This window comes from Herpailurus yagouaroundi, unplaced genomic scaffold (genome assembly GCF_014898765.1).
Source record: "Herpailurus yagouaroundi ecotype Mexico unplaced genomic scaffold, PumYag 161, whole genome shotgun sequence".
NCBI lineage: Eukaryota > Metazoa > Chordata > Mammalia > Carnivora > Felidae > Herpailurus > Herpailurus yagouaroundi.
In genome coordinates, this window is record NW_024412402.1 from 10,769,318 (window position 1) to 10,791,146 (window position 21,829).

The 21,829-nt window shown below is 50.3% G+C and overlaps 1 protein-coding gene and 2 long non-coding RNA genes across 3 annotated transcripts; all 3 read right to left on the reverse strand.

The window, feature by feature from the left end:
* Window positions 1-540: 540 nt before the first annotated feature.
* Window positions 541-11,272, reverse strand: LOC121035481 (trehalase-like). The gene is made up of 5 exons (XM_040483222.1): window positions 10,160-11,272; window positions 9,469-9,569; window positions 2,434-2,534; window positions 2,170-2,314; window positions 541-2,084 (listed from the first exon to the last, which is right to left on the reverse strand). The coding sequence occupies exons 3-5, from the start codon at window positions 2,492-2,494 to the stop codon at window positions 1,991-1,993; spliced, it is 300 nt and encodes a 99-aa protein (XP_040339156.1). The 5' UTR covers window positions 2,495-2,534; window positions 9,469-9,569; window positions 10,160-11,272; the 3' UTR covers window positions 541-1,990.
* A 3,043-nt stretch (window positions 11,273-14,315) lies between these two features.
* On the reverse strand, window positions 14,316-15,999 carry LOC121035245 (uncharacterized). Its single transcript, XR_005792820.1, has 2 exons — window positions 15,867-15,999; window positions 14,316-15,345 (listed from the first exon to the last, which is right to left on the reverse strand). It is a non-coding gene; the product is annotated as an uncharacterized LOC121035245 (long non-coding RNA).
* Window positions 16,000-16,592: 593 nt separating this feature from the next.
* On the reverse strand, window positions 16,593-21,424 carry LOC121035483 (uncharacterized). Its single transcript, XR_005792914.1, has 4 exons — window positions 21,317-21,424; window positions 21,020-21,073; window positions 18,843-18,980; window positions 16,593-16,958 (listed from the first exon to the last, which is right to left on the reverse strand). It is a non-coding gene; the product is annotated as an uncharacterized LOC121035483 (long non-coding RNA).
* Between the last annotated feature and the right edge of the window lie 405 nt (window positions 21,425-21,829).

Genomic DNA, 21,829 nt, shown 5'->3' on the forward strand with positions numbered 1-21,829 from the left:
AGGGAGTACACGTGGGCCCCGTTGGGGACATGTCCATAGCTGCCAAGGAGGAGACCTGCTGAGGAGCATCTGCCCAGCGGCCAAGGCCAAGGCCAAGGCCAATCCAGCGCCAAGCCCGTCCCCTCTTACAGTCGCACCAGGTCCAGGAAGTTCTGCAGCATTCCCTTCATGGTCTCGGGCATCTCAGAGAGGAACAGCTCCTCCATCACCCAGTAGGAGTCCCTGGGGAAAGGGGCAGTTCAGGCACCCACCCTCCCTCCCCGACCCCGCCACCCCCTGCCCTGCACACCCAGGCCAGTCAGGGTGCCCTACCCTGCTCAGGACAGCCCGCCGGCCCCGGGCTCCCCCACTCCCACCCTAAAGCCCCGGCCGCTCACCAGTAGTAGAATTCGACAAAGCGTCCACCAGACACAACGAAGGGGTGTTCTGAGTAGACAGGACTGCTCGGGGTGGCTGAGGACCTCTGGCTTCACCTGCAGTCAGGAGAGAGGGCACAGGGAGCCCAGGACCCCCACGGTGTGGAGTCCGGAAGAGGCCAGGTGGGGTGGGGGGGTCCCTGGCAGCTGCGGCTTTGGAGCCAGGGAGCCAGAGCACGAGTTCTGGCTCTGCTGCTGGTCAGCCGGGTACGGCTGAGGTCAAGGCCTGAGCTGCGGGAGCCTGGTCTGCTCGGCCCCACGTGGGGGCCTCTGGAGTCCTGACTGACCCAGCCCGGCCCTGGCAGGTGCTCACCAAACAATGGCCATTATCAGGACCGGCCAGGGGGACCACGTCCTCCACTCCCCTGGCCTCGTCTCTGGGGCCACCACCAAGCCAGGCCCAGAGACTCAGGGCCCGCATCCTCTGACCCAGGCGTGGAGTGTGAAAATGAATGAAAGGAAACCTCATTCACAACCTCCGGGAGGCTGGCAGGTGAAGCCCTCCTGCCCTGACTCTTTGTCAAGTGCAGATCCCAACTAGCAAGTGGATGCTGCCTTACTCTCCCAGCCGAAGGGGTAGGTTTCTTCCTCCCCAGCAACAGCCCAGCCAATGAGAGGCTGTCACAACTCAGCCAATGAAAAGCCACCGTACTCAGAAGGCCCCAGTTTACCGCAAAGGGCTTGTTGTTCGCAGCAGCCTTCCCAATGCCCCCCTTCCTCCACAAGGCAGCGTTCCTGTTCTGCGTTCTGCTGACTTGCCCACGGTTTCCCTGTGGTTTACTCAGCCCAGATGGCCGTTCTCTGCTGTTCCTAAACGAACCCCCTTTTGCGGGTGAAGTAACTGGCAGTTTTATTTGTAAGGAGAAAGGAAACCCCAAACTGCTTTCCCAGTGAGACAGGCGTACATGAACGTGGCCTCGGGAGAGCAACTGTAGGACCAGAGTAGAGATGGCTGCCTCCTTCAGGTACTTTCTCTGTTCATGGCCTCCTGGTTCTGTCCCAGTGAGTGTGGTTTCAGTGGGAGAGCGGTGGGCTGTCAGTTATTTTGAGGGGCGTCGTGGAAGAGAGCTGGGTTTGCTCCTGTGGGGCTGGGTGGGAAAGGGTCCTGGAGCACCACTCTGTGCCAGCGGGTGCCAGGGCCCCGGGGGCCGGCTGGGAGGACAGATGCTGTGCAGCCTCGGGCAAACCTCTGCCCTCTCTGAGCCTCAGACAAAGGAGAGAAAGTACATAACAGACAGTGCTGACCACAGGCCACAATCAGCAGTGGCAAATATTCCTGAGCAGAGGCCTGACCAGAGGAGATCAGGGAAGGGAGAGCCCATTTGGGCAGCCTGGAGGTGACAGGACAGGCTGAATTTGCCTGGGGGGAGGATGGTGAGGAGGTGAGAAGTTTGAAGTAGATGTTCCCTTCTACCCCTCCAGAAATTCCTTCTAGAGAACTCTTTTCAAGGACCCAGTGGATAGGGTACAGACTTTTAGGAAATGTCTCCCTCTCTGTGCTCTACAGGCAAAGTGAGCCCCAAGCCGGCGAAACCGTCTCCCAGCTCAGTACCCCCTGCCAACACCCAGGGCAGTCACACCTTCTTTCCCAGTTTCTTCCAGAGCTGGTGCAGCTGCTCCCCCCAGATTCGCAGCTTGGGGTCTGAGATCTTCTGCAGGAACCAGGGGCTGGAAGAACACCAACCGAATCCCCAGGGCTCAGGGAGACAGCCCTCTCTGAAGGGCCCTCTCTTGTTTTCTGTCCAGGCTGTACCTGTCCTTCCAGTCCTCGAGGGTCCAGGGCTGCAGCTCCTGCCCCGCGGCCTGGAAGTGTTCCTGGATGAAGGCGCGAAGCAGTGGTGTGGGAATGCTGTGGTTGTGGCGGGCGGCCAGCTCCCGGAAGTGCTGCAGAACTCGGTCTGGTGTGCAGGTGGCCAGGAGGGATCAGCTGGCGCCCAGGAGCCCCTCCCTGCCCGGCCCTGCGTCCCACTATCTTTGGTACAGAAGGTTCAGAAGGTGGGGCCCCCAGTCGCCTTACCTGGGGTCGAGGACAGTGGCATGTCCACAAACTGCTCGTCGTCCTGGTAGAGCTTCGCCATCTGAACCTGGTGCAGGAGCTCCCCATAGCAGTAAATCCGGCTGCCGGGAGTGTTGGGGAGGGGAGCAAGTCAGGCCACCCCCGGGAGGGGAGAGAAAAGGCTGGAGTGTGGGCATGTTCCCTGGATCGGACCAGGGCTGTGTGTGTACGCACCTAGCACGTGTGTGTGCATGTGTGGTAGGCGTGTGCGGGTGGTGGTGACAAACCAGGCTGAGAGAATGAGGACACTCTGCAGTACAGGATGTAAACAAGTACCCAAGCCCACACCGGGTGGTCATTTGGAACAGTGCGGAATACCCAGCGGGAACACGGAGACTACCACTGTCATCAGTGACTCGACAGAATGGGCTGGATGGATTCTCTGTACAGCGGGGCCTGTGTGAAAGGGATCAAAAGGGCTTAAGGCCAAATCCCGTAAGTTACACCCAGTGACAATTGCTGAGACCTTGGACCAGAAAACCTGCAGGTGTGGGGCAGGATGTATGCCCCTTGGAAGACAACTACGGGCCTGCTGTTGGGTGTTTGTGGAAACCAGTTCTCTGACTGAAGGATGGAAGACATTCCTAAGGCCTGAAGTAGCTCTAATGTCCTGTCAGAGAAACACTCTGATAAAGAAGGCAGTGCCCATGGGTGCCCTGGTGGCTCATGATTTTTTTTGAAGTTTGTTTATTTTGAGAGACAGAGTGAGATCACGACCTGACCCAAAATGAGGAGTCAGACACTTAACCGATGAGCCACCCAGGCACCCTGTGACTTCACGATTTGTGAGTTCGAGCCCCACATGGGCTCTGTGTTGATAGCATAGAGTCTGCTTGGGATTCAATCTCTGCCTCTCTCTCTCTGCCCCTTCCTGGCTTACTCTCTCTCTAAATAAATAAATATTAAAAAAAAAAGTGGCAGTGCCCCCAAAGGGTTCCTCAATACAGTGGAAACGTTTTATGCAGGGATGTGCTACGTGGGGCTTCGTGGGCAAGTCACCTCCTTTCCCGCAGGACCATGGGAAGCACTGAGGAGCCACGGGGAGGTGCCCTGTGGACAGCTCTCTGTGACCAACAAAGAGCTGCTTGGTTACCGATGGCAGCTCCAAGGCAGACAGACAGTATCTTGTTTGGAAGGCCAATGCACTCCGACCAACTGATGGAAATCTTTGAAGCATGAAAGAACGAATCAGCTCAGTGGGCTGAACTGCATGCTGTTTCCCTTGCAGTGATGGAAGAAGTGAGTGCAAAAAGTCCCTAGGTTGGGGTTTTTACTGACTCACAGGCAGGGAAAAACTGGACTCATCAAGGGGATGCCCGTATGGGGCATAACCCTCGGGAAATCACTCTGGAAATTCAAGGGGCATGATAAAGTAGGCTTTACATACCTGATTATAGAGGAATATGCTTAAAATACTACATCGGAACAGAAGATACTGTGCCAATTTGGTCGGCACACAGTCCCAACAATGGACCGAGAGATCATGTCAAATGGACACATCATGTGGCTTATCACCTTCGGAGTGGTGGCTCCATACAGAATCGGAACAGGCAAATGAAACTTTTCTTGTTTAAAACGGGAAGGGGTGCCTGGGTTGCTCAGTCGGTTGGGCGACTGACTTCACTCAGGTCATGATCTCACAGATTTTGAGTTCAAGCCCCATGTCGGGCTCTGTGCTGATAGCTCAGATCCTGGAGCCTGCTTTGGATTCTGTGTCTCCCTCTCTCTCTGCCCCTCTCCCGCTCATGTTGTCTCTCTCCTTCAAAAATAAACATTAAAAACTTAAAAAAAATAATAAAACAGGGAGAAATTGGGGCACCTGGGTGGCTCAGTTGGATAAGCATCTGACTTTAGCTCAGGTCATGACTCACAGTTTATGAGTTTGAGCCCCACATCGGGATCTGTGCTGACAGCTCAGAGCCTGGAGCCTTCTTCCGTTTCTGTGTCTCCCTTTCCCTCTCATACTGTCTCTCTCAAAAATGAATAAAACATTAAAAATTAAAATGGAGAGAAATAAAAGCATGAGGGGCTGGCTTACATAGCTTCATAAGTGTGTGCTCACACTCAGCATGGGATGAGGGCCAGAGGAGTGTCCCCACTGGATATATTCCTCTGGTTTTCTGGGGGATGGGTGGAGAGGTTGCTGGTGGGTCTATACAATTCTTTCCCACACCATCTCAACTTACCTTTTGCCTACACAGTGGACCAGACTGCCATGTGGTGCCAGAAGCATGAATGATCCCTGAGCAAGAAACTGTAGCTATCTTTTCAAATCTTTTTTTAAAATATTTATTTCTTTATTTTGAGCAGGGGGGAGAGGAACAGAGAGTGAGAGAGACAGAGAATCCCAAGCAGGCCCGAGTTGTCAGCACAGAGCCTGACGCAGGGCTTGAACTCACGATTCATGATATCACGACCTGAGCTGAAATCAAGAGTTGGATGCTTAACCAACTGAGCCACCCAGGTGTCCATCTTTTCAAATCTTTATGTCAGAATTCCCAAGGGCCTGGTGGGGCGACTTGTGCCCATAGCTCATCTGGCTAACTGGGGGCTAACAATGAATGCAGCTATACTCTCTAGTGGTGGGAATAGCCACTCATTCTGGGCCTTGTAACTCTATCCTGAACAGATGAGAGGAAACTAGGGAAGGCACTAGCAAGACTGGTATTGCTGTTGGAAATCTGGATAAGTACAGTGGCCAAACCTAATGTCTCTTCAAAGGTTGAAAAGTTTAGTGAAAATCAATGACAAATGGAAAGAAGGTAAATGACAGCCAGGGACTTAATCAACACAGATACAAACAAGATGTCTGAACCAGAATTTAGAATCACAATAATAAGAGTACTAGCCGGGGTTGAAAAAAAGCATAGACTCCCTTTCTGTAGAGATAAAATAAGTAAAATCTAGTCAGGATGAAATTAAAAATGCTATAACTGAGATGCAATCTCAAATGGATGCCAGGGTGGCAAGGATGGATGAGGGAGGGCAGCAAATCAGTGACATAGAGGACAAACTTCTGGAGAACAATGAAGCAGAAAAAAAAAGAGGGAAACTAAGGCAAAAGAGTACGATATAAGACTTAGAGAACTCAGTGACTCATTAAAAAGGGATAACATCCGAATCACAGGAGTCCCAGAAGATGAGAAAAAGGGGCAGAAAGTTTATGTGAGCAAATCATAGTGGAAAACTTTCCTAACCTGGGGAAAGACACAGACATCAAAATCCAGGAAGCACAGAGAACTCCCATTAGATTCAACAAAAATCAACCATCAAGGCATATCATAGTCAAATTCACAAAATACTCAGGCAAGAAAAGAATCATGAAAGCAGCAAGGGAAGAAGAGTCCTTAACCTACAAGGGAAGACAGATCAGGTTTGCAGCAGACCTATGCACAGAAACTTGGCAGGCCAGAAAGGAGAGGCAGGATATATTCAACGTGCTGAATCAGAAAAACATGCAACCAAGAATTCTTTATCCAGCAAGGGTGTCATTCAAAATAGGAGGAGAGATAAAAAGTTTCCCCAGACAAAAACTAAAGAAGTTCATGACCACTAAACCAGCCCTGCACGAAACTTTAAGGGGGACTCTCTGAGGGGAGAAAAGACAAAAAAAAAAAAAAAAAAAAAAGACAAAAGCAACAAAGACTAGAAAGGACCAGAGAAGATCCACCAGAATCTCCAACTCTACAGGCAACATGATGGCAATAAATTCATATACTTCAGTACTCATTCTAAATGTCAATGGACTAAACACTTCAATCAAAAGGGTAATAAAAATGGATAAGAAGACAACTGGAAAGAAGGAGACATGGCAGATGAGGGCAGAGAGGTGAGTAAATGGATATTCAATGAAAATGGGAAATCTAGCATGACATTAGTGCCTGGAGAGAGCAAGAGGTTAACACTGTCCTTAGCACAGTTGTATCAGATGCCTGGGAGGGTGAGGCCATGAGTCTGCCATGACCACTCTGCCTTTGGAACCTGACGAAGTTGAATGGAAGCCTGCAGACATGACTGGAATCTCTCTGGGAGGCATTCTGGTTTTAGGATACGATAATGAGCTGAGCTGCTGATGACTGAAGGGAACTCTAGTGACGTGCTAACATCTTCTGACTTCAAGTTTTTAGATTACACTTACTACGAAGAATATCAGTTGGGGAGGAATTTCCCAGAACAGCTCCCCACTGGGCCTTTAGACTGTGTGGTTTACAACTCTTGGCAGATTAATTGCTGTGTAACATAAACCTTGATAATCAAATACTTGGAAAGGCCCCTGATGTCAATGGACAAAACAGAGTAGCACGTGCAGTGTGCTATAAGCACAAATGCAGATCACCCTTGTTTTTGTGAACAGAAAGCTATTAAACAGGAGAGAATAAATGGGTTTCTTGTGGGATTAAAGCAGTAGGCATCATACAGTGTGTCTAAATTCCCCTGGGGAATAGCCCCATCAGGGATGAGAAAGGCTATGGGAGGCCTTATGGCATACTCAAAATAAAGTGCATCTAGGCGTGACTACCACTTATCTAACTCACCGTATCTGAGCTGCACTCAGGCTTTTAGTATCTAATGGCAACAACATGCACGGTAGATTAAACAACTTTGGACCATGAGGCATAAAAGAGCTTTGGGGGATATAGGTCCCCCACTGTTGAACAAACTGAATTTGCTTTTAATGAGGAGAGGCAGAGGAGAAATACTTATTAACTAGAATAAGCAGATGAGAAGGAGTTCTCTCTTCCAGGAGGGAAGCGAAGGATGGGAGTCAGACCAGGTAGATGATGAGGCTTTAGTGAAATGGGTCAGGGCAAGGCAACACATAATGCTGGATGATGCCAGGATCCAGCACTGGGAAAGGGCCTGTACCCTCACCCAACAGGGCCTCTGGACTATTTTAATGCTGATGGGACCCAATGTACACATGCATCAGTGGCCTTCCATTGTAGCTACTGAGGCTCAAGGGCCACGTCTCTGGGAATTTAGAGGCCTGACAACCTCGTTCTCTGGACACTCGATGCACTATGACTGCCCTTGCTCCAAGAATAGATCGGAAGAAGACATACCCTGTAGTACAACCATCAGGGATAGGAACTATTCTGAATACCACCCAGGTCCTCCCATAGGAAGGAGGCGGGTCCTGTCCTGAGATGCCTATGAACAGAGAAGGGTGACTGGCTTTGCCTCCAATGGACTTGGAACCCAGAAATAACAGATAATAATTTGTTATAATAAATAATAAAATCATGGCTATTTGTAATGATGCCTGTCCATAATAATATCTGGTATAAGGTTTGAGTCCAATGAGAAGGATCAGAGAATACCTCCGTAATTCTTCCAGATTTGTTCTGTAATGAAACAAAATTGTACTGTGACCGTACCAGGATATGGTGTAATACTGGTATTATCGGTACGATTCAACCACCTTATGTAAATTAGCCACATGATCACACTGATACTGATGACCGAGTATGTTGGGACATTGAGTTAAAAGCCTCCTCAGAATGTAAGACCAGTGGGAAATGCCTGGCCTGAGGAAGAACTGGATTGAGCTAATTTCTATGCTAAGTAGTTCTGCACAAGTTTACCTAAGATACAAATAGTGGCAGATCAAGGAAGGAAATGAGTAATCAAATCAGTACAAATATACAAAAACGTATGTAAAGGTGTTATAGGCTGGTTGTTAAAATAGTTGTTTCTTTCAGTCTGCCCCTAGTCTGCACTGACTCCTCCAAAGGTTAGGCACACTCATGCCGATATACTGCTATACCTGTTACATAATTGCTATACTAAATGCAGATGCTCGAGGATGCCTGGGTGGCTCAGTGGGTTAAGTGTCCGACTTTGGCTTAGGTCATGACCTTGTGGTTCACGGGTCAAGCCCCACATTGGGCTCTGTGCTGACAGCTCAGAGCCTGGAGCCTGCTTTGGATTCTGTCTCCCTCTCCTTCTGCCCCTCCTCACTCATGCTGTCTCAAAAATAATAAACATTAAAAAATATAAATAAATAAATGCAGCTGCCCAAATATGACAATTATGCTATAAGAAAGCCCAGGCCGAGGGGCAGAGGGGTGGTGGACAGATTTAACTTCTGATGCTGACCATCTCGAGTTAGTGCAGACTCTGGATGCTTAAGACAGTCTCTAATAAAACTGCCCTCGCTCAGTTCACTTTCACAAGACATATAGGGAGGGTCCCTCAACACGGAGCTTCTGTGTCCTCTCCCCGTGGAATCAGGATTTATCACCCTCCTGGCGCTTCAGTGTGTTCACCAAATAGGATACTCCATTGAGTCTTGGTGTCCAGAGTTTTTATTAGGTTTCCACCACATGGGCATGATTGACTGAATCACTGGCCATGCGATTGAACTCAATCCCCGGCCACCTTCTCCTCCCCAGAGGTTGGGCTGATATCACATGACCCAAAGTTCCAACCCTCTAATCATATGGTCAGTCTTTCTGGCACAGTCTGCCCCCATCCTGAGACATCTCATTAGTATGACCATCTAAGGGCTCACCATGAGTCACCTCATTAATGTAAACTATCAGAGCCCACCCTAATGCCCAAGACTCTCCCATCACTTGGGAAATTCCAAGAGCTCAGAGGTTACATTGCAGGAAAATGGGTCGAAGCACTGCCACGTTCTTTGTTATACAGCAGACTACCCTCTGATCTTTGGCAAAGGGTCCGTTTTAGCAAAATATTCCTACCTGTTTGAGCATCTACATTTGGTGTAGCATTTATGTAATAGATAAAGCAATTAGTATCAGCACAAATATACCTAACATTTAGAGCTAGGGTAGGGATAGGCGGCTTTTAACTCAACTTCCCAATACATTTGACCATCAAGATTAATATTATAATCTAACCAACATCGTTAGTGTTTCACCATATCGTACTATGGTAGATATAAGCTGAAAAGAAGGTCGAAGATGTTGGCATACTACTCAAGTCTCATATAGTCATGAATAATTAGTCTACTCCATCATCATATCTTACGGCCAAAATGTTTCCTGGCGAGGCCACTCAGGTTTGCAGGCTTCTGTTTGATCTTGTCAGGTTCCAGGGCAGGAGTGATTTCAGCAATATGTACATTCACCCTTTTTAAAAAAATTTTTTTTAATTTTTAAAATGTTTGTTTTTGAGAGACAGAGACAGAGACAGAGTGTGAGCAGGGGAGGGGCAGAGAGAGAGGGAGACAGAATCCAAAGCAGGCTCCAGGCTCTGAGCTGTCAGCACAGAGCCCGGTGTGGGGCTCAAACCCACGAACTGCGAGATCATGACCTGAGCCAAAGTCAGATGCCCAACCAACTGAGCCACCCAGGTGCCCCACATTCACCCTTTTGAACGGAGAACAGCATCACTTCTTGCTCTGAGCCTCTTTTAAAGTGTTAACATAGGGGCGCCTGGGTGGCTCAGTCAGTTCAATGCCCAACTTGATTTTGGCTTTGGCTCAGGTCATGATCTCGCGGTTCGTGAGTTCGAGTCCTGCATCGGGTTCTGTGCTGGCAGCGCAGAGCCTGCTTGGGATTCTGTCTCTCCCTCTCTCTCCCCCCACCCCCCACCCCCCACCCCGCCGAAAAGGGCTTTCTCTCTCTCAAAATAAATAAACTTAAAAAAATTAAAGTGTTAATGTAATAGTGGATTTCCTTCATTGCATTATTATCAATCCACTCACTCATTTCTTTACCTGCGGCTACTGTTTCTCCTTCTCTCCATTTATATCCAAACTTTTCAACCTTTGGAAAGGACACTACGTTCAGCTGCTGTGCTGGGCCAGGTTGCAGGCAGCAAGGTTAGTGCAGCAAGTGCCTCCCCGCAGTCCTCTCCCACGCACAGGTGCCGCACAGGTGCGCTTTGGCTGGGCCATTCCTACCCTGTTCCCGAATACAGCCGCATTCAGACATGACCCCCACTTAGCCAGATGGGAAGGCACAACACCCCCCATCAGGCCCTTAGAAATTAGGACATAACAGTTGAAGGGTATAGTTACATTTTCTTGCTTGGGAACCATCCTTACTTCGGACACATGGGAGCTGCTGCCTTGCTCCTGGGATCTCTGCATCGGGTGGAGAAAAGAAGGTTGAAGAAATGTGGGGAAGAAAGAAAAAAGCGTCGTCATACCATCGTCTCCCTCCTATGGAAGAATCGCATGGGCATACCAGCCTCCTCTGCACCCCTCTTCCCTAGAGTCCCCCGAAAAGCAGAGCAGTCTGGCTGGCAGCCACCCTCCCGGGACCCCCTCACGGTGAGTTTTGAGCACACACTTGTGAAGCCGTGTCGGCCGGCCCTTCCTGTCTGTCTCCCCGTTTCCGACAACCAATGTTGTAACTGTCCATCCCAGCTCTCTATCAGACCATCACTCGGAGGATCAAAGTGTGTTCCCTGTCTGAAAAAATGTAACTCAGTGGTCCAAACTGTTGCAGTCTCTTCTGTTCTGGTCCTTTTACGGTATTTTGAGCATTTACAGCTACACCCAGTTCAGGGTCACTGTCTGATCGTGCCGGGTCTGCCAGCATCAGTCTCACTGGCCAGCTCCATGGGTGTCCTTCCCTCCAGGGAACCTGCCCCGCAGCCACGTGGAGCCCGTCTCTCTGGTTGACAGAACAGCTCTTCTCGGCATTTTGTGCCTCAGGGGGTGCGAGTGCAAGGTATCTAGATTTGGCCCACCTCTGCATCCCTGCAAACTCCCGACATCCCATCGGTTCGTGAACCCAAATGGCCACCTCATGGGAACGCACTGGGACACCTGCTTGCTGGCTCTAGTCACTTTCCAGTCTAGGAAGGGAGGTTTGTTTTTTTTTTCCTTGACGTTTTTATTCATTTTTGAAAGACAGAGACAGAGCACGAGCAGGAGAGGGGCAGAGAGAGAGGGAGGCACGGAATCCGAAGCAAGCTCCAGGCTCCAAGCTGTCAGCACAGAGCCCGATGAGGGCCTCAAACTCGCAAGCCGTGAGATCATGGCCTGAGCTGAAGTCGGACCCTTAACCGACTGAGCCACCCAGGCGCCCCATAGGAGGGGGGTTTTCTGATGGGCATCGGCGGTTCTACCTCCGGGAACCCCGCAAATTCCCATAGTGACTTCCGTAGGACCGTGCCACACAGGGCACTGTTTCTACAGACCACGTTCCCATTGCCCTTCTGCCTGACCGTGCGGCCAGGACGGGGGTCACTGACTAAGCACAGGTAAAGGCCCAAACACAGTGGCAAACAGCATGCAGTTCAGCCCACCAAGCTGATCTGGTTTTGTCATCTCTGATCAGAACGGCAGCCTTTCGCGGCGGTTTGTTCACCTCGGAACGACCGTCCACGAACCAAGCAGCTCTCTGTTGGTCAATCAAGAACTGTTTATAGGGCACTTTCCCGGTGGCAATAGTATCCAGAGCCCCTCGGGGCACCTGGGTGGCAGGCGGTTAAGCATCCAACTCTTGATTTCGGCTCACGTCATGATCTCATGGTCTGTAAGATCGAGAGCCTCGCATCAGGCTCTGCATTGACAGCGTGGAACCTGCTTGGGATTCTCTCTCTCTCTCTCTCTCTCTCTCTCTGCCCCTCCCCCACTCGCATACATACGTGCTTTCTCTCAAAATAAATAAATAAACTTAAAAAAAAAATCCAGAGCTCCTCAGGTGGTTCCAGAGTCAGTTCTGGGAGAAGGGCATCTATCTGCTCTCGAGCACATGGAGTTAACCTTACATTCCCCTAGCAGCACGCTCCTGCATGAACCACTTCCATGGCCTTATGGAACCCTGCTGGGCACCGCCCTCCCTCTTACCTCATGTTTCCAACACCACCCAAGATGTTACGGGCATGTCAGATTTTAAGATTATGTTCCGTCCTTTAAGAGAGGAGGTCTGAATTCACGTCTGATAGCAAGTTAGTAATTGCCTCTCAAATGGACATTCTCTAGCCCAAAGTCTGGCCGGCTGGGAGGGGCCCCAAGACTTCCACTATAACTGCAGCCTATGCTCCACAGAAGGATGTGATCTGTGTGACCTCAGGCAGTCTTCCCGGCGCCCATTGAGAATGTCCAATGAAGACAGCAAGCGGTAGCATGATGGCAGATGTATATGCCTTTTGCTTTATAATCCTAGAGAGTGGAAACACTCCCCACTCAGACACAACATCCACCCCTGTAACACATTCAGGCAAAACAGATACAATCACTTCGCATGAAAACTATTCAAACACACCAACGGCACTTTCCCCATAGTCCCTTCCACCCTTGTGTTCCTAACCGTGGCTTTGCCAACAGGTTTTCACTTTACGATACTGCTCGGGGCAAGTGTTCCCCGGTCAGATGTGGAAGCCATTGCGAGACAACATTCAGGGGAAGGAGAAACAACCCGTCAACGTAAAGTCTGTCTGAACATTGCACTTTCCATCCAAGCATTCACCTTGATTGCCAAGGCTTGCATTTTCACGTCCTCCGAATATGACTCACCAGTGCTCCTGCTACCGCGGCGCATGGGACCCCATGTCACAGACTCCAGGACCTTCCATACCCTCTGACCATTTTGCCCACTCCCAGGCAGGGGACAGAGCTAAGGGACCCTGACACTGTCACCAATCTTTATCTTAACTTGTGTGGCCACTGCCTCAGTGGATTGGAGGTCAGCTTTCTCATTACCTGCTTTGCCTTGCAGTTTTCTGAATCCCTCCAGAGTAGGGTAAATGGAGATGTGTTTAGGTCCCTCGCATCTTGGGGGGGGGGGGTGCAGCAGGTCCAATCGGTCCACTCAATTTCTAAGTGCTGCATTAACAACTTTCTTTGGACCGTAGCCACAGCTGCTTTATTCACCCCATCTTTTTTAAAGTTTATTTATTTGAGAGAGAGGGAGAGAGGGAGGGAGAGGGAGAGAGAGGTGGGGGGGAGGGAGGGAGGGAGAGAGGGAGGGAGGGAGAGGGGCAAAGGGAGAGAGAGAATCCCAGGCAGGCTCCACACTGTCAGCACAGAGCCCGATGCGGGGCTCGATCCCATGAACCACGTGATAAAAACCTGAGCCAAAACCAAGAGTCAGACGCTTAACTGACTGAGCAGCCCAGGTGTCCCATGCCCCACTTCTTAATAACTGTTTAAAGACTCTGCCCTGCTGGGATGGGCCCAGTGGCTCTCTCCCCTCTATCTATCCTACTTTCTTGGGAATCAGTCTAATCTTCATTCGTCATTTTAGAATTATTTTTTTCCCCTTTGGAAATGACTCTGAGTCCAGGGCCACACCTAGGCCAGCCAGAATCAGGATCTTCCCCAACACATTCCTTAGGCGGGGGCCCTGAGACGAGAGGCTATTATGGTTTGGACTGGCCAGAAGCAAAGCCTGGCCCGTCTCTCACTCTCATGTTTGCCATTAGAGCATAATAATAACGAAAGGATCGCATTTCTCCCCCCTATTATTCTGCATTTCCTTAGGCATCCAGTGGGACAACACCCTGGGCCCTGGACCCATCATTTCTAAATTCCACTGACAACTTTCACCTCCAGGAACTGATCCCAATACAGCTGCTGTTCCAAACCACGGGTGACCTGGCAGCCACCCAGGAATCAAAGGGTCCTCATCTCCTGTCCTTTCGTCTTGCTTTTCCCGAGCCACCTGTTCCAGTGAATCGAGGTCATTCTAGCAAATGACACGTTTTGTCACATTGATGACAGTATTGCAATCTAATCTCAGTACTAACCAACTAGCTCAGGCCGTGGGCACAGTCCCCAACAAGACTGCCCTCAGTTGGGGCTCCAAGTTCAGGGCTTCCCAGGCTTCCACTACTTCTGACCAACTGGCTACAAATTTGGAGGTTCCCTAAACCCATGAGGTTCAATAATGTGCTAGAATGACTCACAGAGTCAGCACTATCCTTATTATTACAGTTTTATTCTAAAGATACAAATCAGGATCAGCCAAATAAAGACACACGGAGAAAGAGGTCCGGGATTGTCCTGAATGCAGACCTTCCCTGTCTTCACCTCAAAGAACCCAGACATACCACCCTCCTGGCACATCAAAGTGCTCACCCAACAGGACACTCCCCCGAGCTTTGGTGTCTAGAGTTTTTATACACACCATTGGTTCAATCACTGGTCATGTGACTGAACTCAATCTTCAGCCCCCTCCGCCCTCAGAGGTCAGGAGGTCAAGTTGATATCCTGTGACCCACAGCCCCAACCCTCCAATCACATGGTCCATCTCTCTGGCATGGCCTGAGACATCTCATCAGCATGACCACCCAGGGGCTCACCACGAGTTACCCCATTAATGTAAACTATCAGCACCCACCACGAATACCAAAGACTCTCCTATCCCTTCGGAAATCCCAAGAGCTTAGAGGTTATATCCCAGGAACCCAAGACAAAGACTAAATATGTTATTCATTGTAGAACAAGTAGCTTGTGCAGCAAAAAGTTGACTTAATGGGTTTGCTGTGTTCCCACCCTACACATTTCAAAGCCAGCACAGCGTGTGCCCAGCTCCTGAGAAATAAGCCATAACCTACTGGATTTCTGTCTGATAAATCTTTATGTGGGGCCTTGGGCCACACCAGACATTTTACACTAATAATGTGATTTATGGTGGGGACTGAGAGCCCCCAGTATCCCTCTGACTTAGAGGCCTGGAGACTGAGTAATTAAGGTCAGGCATACAGATACTCCAAGCCTCTATAACTGAACCCCAGTGAAAGCCCTGAACACAAGACCCAGGGGAGCTTCCTGGTTGACCATACTTCACGCAGGTTGTCACACGTGCTGCTGGAAAAAGTGAATGCTGTTCATACAAGTCCACCGGCAGAGGACAACTGGATCTCATGTCTCTTCTCTCTCGGGACTCTGCCCTATGTGCCTGTTGCCTTTCCCAATTTTAATCCGCATCCTTTCACTGGAATAGACTGTAACCATAGATGTAACTGTGTGGTGGGTACTAGCAAATCGCCGAAGCCGTGGGTGGTCTTACTGACCCCTGACACAGTCTTCTTTCCATACTTTTGGCAACCAGCCTCGCACTTGACAAAACTCTTGATCACACAGCCTCTCTGAAATCCTTATTACAATTGCTCAGGACAAAAATCTCTGCATCATCCCGGGTAACCCCCTTCCCTTTATATTCCACGATCATCGGCTCCACCCTCAAAATACATCCCAGACTGAACCACTTCTCACTTTTCTGGTCCTACCACTGGCGCCCAAGCCCTGGTCCTCCTCTGTTCCCACCCCTGCCCCAGCCTTCTTCCTGATCCTTGAACATGACCTCAGAGCCTTTGCACTGCCGTTTCTGTGCCTGGACGGTCTTCCATATCTGCACAGAGACGGTTCCATCTACGATTCTGTTCAAACGTCTCCTCACAGACGCCTTCTCCCTGCATCCCTCTGCACTGCTGTGCCCTCTGCTGGCCCTGACCAGCCCCCTCACTTCATTTTACTTTTTGTTGTGCTTCCATCGGCACTCTCCCTGCTAATTACGCAAGGTCCAGGAAGATGGGGATCTCGATTCTCTCGATTCTCTCGTTTGCTGCCACAGCCCGAGACATCATGAGAGCGCAAGAGAGCCATTGAAATGAGAAAAGGATGATGCCCTGTGAGTCTAGGAGGCAGGACAGGGCCACTTAGGTCTCTTATTTTGGAAATGGGAGCTATGGCTCTACAAAGAGCTCTGACCTGCTCTAGGTCACAGAGGCCAAACTTAGGAGCACTTTTCAGGTTCTTACACTGCTGCTCACCTCCAGGCAGGGAAGCTGGGCAGAGAGTTTCCCAGAACAACCCTGAGAAGAGCATGGCTTGGGGAAGAGCCTGGAGGGAGGGGTTGAGGGGAGGGAGGACGCTGGCCAGCAGGTGCCTGGGTTGGGAGGCAGCACCCTCTTCCCCCAGCCTGCTACACAAGGAAAGCTGACATCCTTCCCTCCCCTTCCCTCGGAAGGACTGACCCTCAGCGCCCGAGATCCCACCCCAACCTCCTTCCTCAGCTGCTTCCCCACTCCTACCTGTCACAGGGCGGGGGCAGGGCACCCTGGGACCCCAGCCCCAGCAGAAGCAGCTGGCACAGCATGAAGGCCCTCCCAGGCATGGTGACTGTGGCCTCAGCCAAGGAGTAAGCCCAGGTACCCCTTGCTTGCAGGGGCGCAGGCTGACTCACCTGCCTACCAGGGCTGCCAAAGTCCACAACTGAGGCGTGGCCACCTGGGCGCTGTATGTCAGGTCTGCGTGGCCTTGCTGTCCCGGCTCAGCTTGCAGAAGCCGACCCCTGCTCCCCACTGTGGACTTTTCCTCTTCGTTTCTTAGTCTCAGCGGGTGCCACCTGCTCAAGCCCTTCCCTCATGTGGTGGGGTGGTGGTGGGTGACTGGGGTGCCCCGGTGTCTGGGGCACAAGTTGGTCCCACATCTGTGACCCAGATGCCAATCGCTCTGGTGGCTCCAAGATCACCACGGCAGAGAGTTACCTTTTCCTTTAACATCTCAAACAGAATGGCTCAAGGTTCCGTCCCACGTGTGGATCGATGGCTTGGGCCTGAAATGACATTGGGGTGGGGGTGGGGGGGGGGAAGGGCACATGGGAAGATATACTCTGGAAACCTGTCACCATTTGAGATTAGTGACTGCGTGACCCTCCCTTTAGGACTCAGCCTCACTGTCCAGGAGGTCAGTTGTGGTGCCTGAGAACAGTATCCGTCACACGACAAAAGGGCCCTGTCCCTCTCCACTGCCCTGGTAGCGTGCCCCCTTCCATCCTGCCTCCAGATGCTACATGCTTCCTTCCTTCCTTTTTATAAGTGTTTTTCTTGTGGTTAAAACAGGTATCACATAAAATCTGCCATTTCAGCCATTTTAAAGTGTATAATTCAATTTATATTACATTCACAATATTTTGAAACTATTGCCACTCTTTATTTTCAAAACTATTTTTTTTTCAACATTTATTTATTTTTGGGACAGAGAGAGACAGAGCATGAACGGGGGAGGGGCAGAGAGAGAGGGAGACACAGAATCGGAAACAGGCTCCAGGCTCCGAGCCATCAGCCCAGAGCCCGACGCGGGGCTCGAATTCCCGGACCGCGAGATTGTGACCTGGCAGAAGACTGCGCCACCCAGGCGCCCCAAAACTATTTTTTTTATCATCCCAAAGAGGGGTGCCTGGGTGGCTTGGTTGGTTAAGCGTCCGACTTCAGCCCAGGCCATGATCTTGGGGTTCGTGGGTTCAAGCCCCACGTCACGCTCTGTGCTGACAGCTTGGAGCCTGGAGCCTGCTTTGGATTCTGTGTCTCCCTCTCTCTCTGCTCCTCCCCTGCTCGCACTCTGTCTCTCTCTCTCTCTCTCAAAAATAAATAAAACATTAAAAAAATTATCATCCCAAAGATACATTCTATAACCATCAGGCAGTAAGTCCTCTCTTCCCATGGCCCCTGGAAGCCACTATTCAACTTTCTGTGTCTATAAATTTACCTATTCCAGACACTTAATGTAAACGGAATTTATTCCTAGGTATTTTATTTTTTAGCTGTTTTTGCACATGGGATTGCTTCTCAAATTTCCTTTTCAGGTTGTTCTTGGCAGATGTGTGGAGACACAACTGATTTTTTTGACTGGTGATTTGCGTCTGCAGCTTTGCTGAATCTGTTTATTAGACCCAGCAGCCTTCCTGTGGATCCTTGGGATTTTCTATATACAGAATCATGTCATCTGGGAATAGATATGCTCTTCCTTTCCAATTTGCATGCTTTTTTTTCTTGTTCTTGTTCTGTTGTTCTGCTAGAACTTCTGGTACAACGTTGAATAGCAGAGGTGATTGTTGAGGATTTTCCATCACATGCATAAAAGATATTGGACTGTAATTTTCTTGTCATGTGATATCCTTACACGGTATACGCATTAGGCATTGCTGGTCTCTAGGAGGAGTTAGGAATGTTTCCTCCTCTTCCATTTTGGAAGATCTTGAGAAGGGTTGGTGTTAATTCTTTCGATGTGTGGTAGAGTCAGCCAAGGAAGACATTGGTCTTGGACTGTATTAGGATTCTCCAGAGAAACAAACAATAGAATGTGTGTGTGTGTGTGTGTGTGTGTGTGTGTGTGTGTGTGTGTGACAGAGACAGAGACAGAGAGACTTATCTTTAAAAATTTGCTTATGGGGCACCTGGGTGACTCAGTCGGTTAAGTGTCCAACTTCAGCTCAGGTCATGATCTCGCGGTTTGTGAGTTCGAGCCCCACGTCGGGCTCTGTGCTGAGAGCTCTGTGCTGACAGCTTGGAGCCTGGAGCCTGCTTCGGATTCTGTGTCTCCCTCTCTCTCTGCACCACCCCCCCCACCACTTATGCTCTGTCTCTCTCTCAAAAATGAATGTTAAAATTTTTTTTTAAATATGCTTATATTAAAAAAATAAAATAAAAAATTTGCTTACGTGACTATGGAGACTGGCAAGTCCAAAGGCTGCAAGTTAGATCCTTAGGCTGGAGGCCCAGAGAAGTCTAAAGGCAGTCTCTAGGCAGAATTCCCTCTTCTTTTGGGGAGGTCAGTGTTTTTCTATTAAGGTCTTCAACTGAAGAGATGACATCGACTCACAATAGTGAGGGTATGAAATGAATAAAGGAAACTCTCATTTCAAATATAGTCAGGGGCACTTGGGCGGCTCAGCTGGTTAAGTATCCACTTCTTGATTTCAGCTCAGGTCATGATCTCACAGTTCCTGAGTTTGATCACTGCATCAGGCTCTGTGCTGACAGCTCAGAGCCAGGAGTCTACTTCGGATTCTGTGTCTCCCCCTCTCTCTGCCCCTTCTCAGCTCACGCTCTGTCTCTCTCTCTCAAAAATAAACGTTTATTTATTATTGAGAGACAGAGCATGAGCATGGGAGGGGCAGAGAGACAGGGAGACACAGAATCTGAAGCAGGCTCCAGGCTCCAAGCTGTCAACACAGAGCCCAATGCAGGGCTTGAAACTCACCAACTGTGAGATCATGACCTGAGCTGAAGTTGGACGCTCAACCGACTGAGCCACCCAGGTGCCCCATAAACATTAAAAAAATTTTTTTAAATAAAATAAAAATTTCTGAGACTTGTTTTGTGGCCTAATCCTGGAGATCTTATCCTGGAGAATGTTCTGTGTACATTTGAGAAGAATATGTTTTCTACTATTGTTGGGTACAGAGTTCTATATATCTTAGGTCTAGCTATTTTACAGTTTTGGTCTCCTATTTCCTTATTGATTTCTGTCTAGTGTTCTATCCATTAAAGGGGCACTGAAGGCTCCGGCTATTAACAGAACTATTACTCCCTTCAATTCAACTTTTACACACACCTGGGATGACAGTGGTCTTAGCAGGCCTCTCTTCCTCTCTTTCCCTGAGCACACAAAGCTGATAAAAGAAGTGCTACTATGCCTGTATTGTTTTCCAAAGTTCCCAGGGGCATAAAATGATCTAGACTAACACATTCAAATTCGGACTCCTTTGGAAAGGACAGTTCAGGAAAACAGTGTTTGATGTTTGTTCTGATCCCACCTCCGGGCCCTCCTTCATAGCACTTGGGGCCCGTGGCAGCTGGGACCCTGGGGCTGGGTGATTTTCAGTATTCGTAAGCATCTCCACGGAACAATACAGCATTTGGAATATATGTGTTTGTGAAGCCAGGTTGTGTGGGTTATGGGAGGGGGTATGAGGGTAGGAGAGCTAGGTGTCGCCACAAAACAAGATTTCCTCCTTATTGATGTTCCAGGGGGATAAGGACCCATCCCATGACTTCTAGGTCGCTACCTTGACCCCACTGCACTGTGGCCAAGGATTGGCTGGGAGGGTAGAGCAATTAAAATTGCTCAGAACAAAAATCTCTGCATCATCCCAGGTAACCCCCTTCCCTTTATATTCCATGATCATTGGCTCCACCCTCAAAATACATCCCAGACTGAACCACTTCTCACCTTTCTGGTCCTACCACTGGCGCCCAAGCCCTGGTCCTCCTCTGTTCCCACCCCTGCCCCAGCCTTCTTCCTGACCCTTGAACGTGACCTCAGAGCTTTCACACTGCCCTTTCTGTGCCTGGATGGTCTTCCAGATATGCACAGAGACGGTTCCATCTACGATTCTGTTCAAACCTCTCCTCCTCACAGACGCCTTCCCTCTGCATCCCTCTGCACTGCTGTGCCCTCCGCTGGCCCCTAGCAGCCCCCTCACCTCATTTTACTTTTAGTTGTGCTTCGATCAGCACTCTCCCTGCTAATTACGTGAGGTCCAGGAAGATGGGGCCCTGGTTTCTCTGGCTCATTGCCATAGCCAGTCGGTCGCTGTAGTGGGCCAGGAGCATCAGGACCACTCCACTGGTCCAGCCAAAGCCCTCCTGGAGAGAGGAATGGCTAGTGGGGCAGGATCTCTGGGGAAGGCCCTCAAGCCCTATTTTAGGGGGTGTGAGATCTCCACCCAGGGGCTCTAGAACTGCCTAACCCCAGGAGGACAAAGGAGCTCCAGGCAGGCTCCTCCCTGTGGACCCACACCCACAGGAGGAAACCGGCCCAGACAGCGGAGGTCATGGCCAGTTGCGGGGACAGCAGAGCCCTGTAGTTCCTATGGGATGCGGGCCCACTCACCTGAACTTCATACTCCCCTCCACCACCTGGCTGACCACCGTTGCTGATGTCATACTGGGAACAAAAGGACAGGCTCTAAGGTCAGGCACTACCCACCCCACCCCCGCGCCCCCTCACCTCAGCCCTCTAGGGAAAGCCAGAAATGGGAGCCCCTGTGGGAGAAGCTGCCCTGGCCTGCAGTGCCCAAGAATGGCCACTGGGTGTCACCACTGTCCCCGGGCCTTGCAAAGCCTGGCAATTCCCCCATCTCCCCATGGGGAGGAGGCCCAGGAGGGTCAGGGCTCAGGAGCAGCTCACCTTCTCATACATGGCTGGCTTTCTGGAGTAGACCTCAAAGTTGGTTCGGATCCAATTCTGAGCCAGCTGGAAAGCCACTTCCTGAGCCCAAGGTGAAGGACACTTGGCCAGACCTAGACCCCACCCCGCCCCAGGCAGGACCCTGAGCCACCTGAGTCCCCAACCCAGAGGGAGCATAGGCCTGAACCTTACTCTCCTCAAGGAGGGAAAGAGGCCCGAGCCTCAAGACCTCCATCTTGAAACCACGTGAACAGCTCTTTCCCCAGGGCCTGGGTTTGGAGAGAGAAAGGAGGGCTGGTTCCCTGGACAGGTGGGGGCAGGTACAAATATCTGCTGAGGGGGAAGCCATGAGAACAGAAGAGCCAGAGAAGGACCTCACATCCTCTGTTCACACCTCCCCAGTACCAGGGGGCTGACCCTCTAGATGCAAGGAGGGCGGGCCCTGGGATGTGCCCCACTGCTGCCTCCCTACCTCTGATGACCAGGTCCTGCAAGGGGGCCCAGGCACTGGGG

Bases quoted from the DNA above. Each gene is read 5' to 3' on its own strand.
- LOC121035481 (XM_040483222.1), bottom strand. From the start codon at position 2,494: ATGGCGAAGCTCTACCAGGACGACGAGCAGTTTGTGGACATGCCACTG. The intron at 2,315-2,433 runs GTAAGGCGACTG...CCTGCACACCAG, and splicing joins GCCACTGTCCTCGACCCCAG to ACCGAGTTCTGCAGCACTTC. The intron at 2,085-2,169 runs GTACAGCCTGGA...GTGTTCTTCCAG, and splicing joins CTCGAGGACTGGAAGGACAG to CCCCTGGTTCCTGCAGAAGA.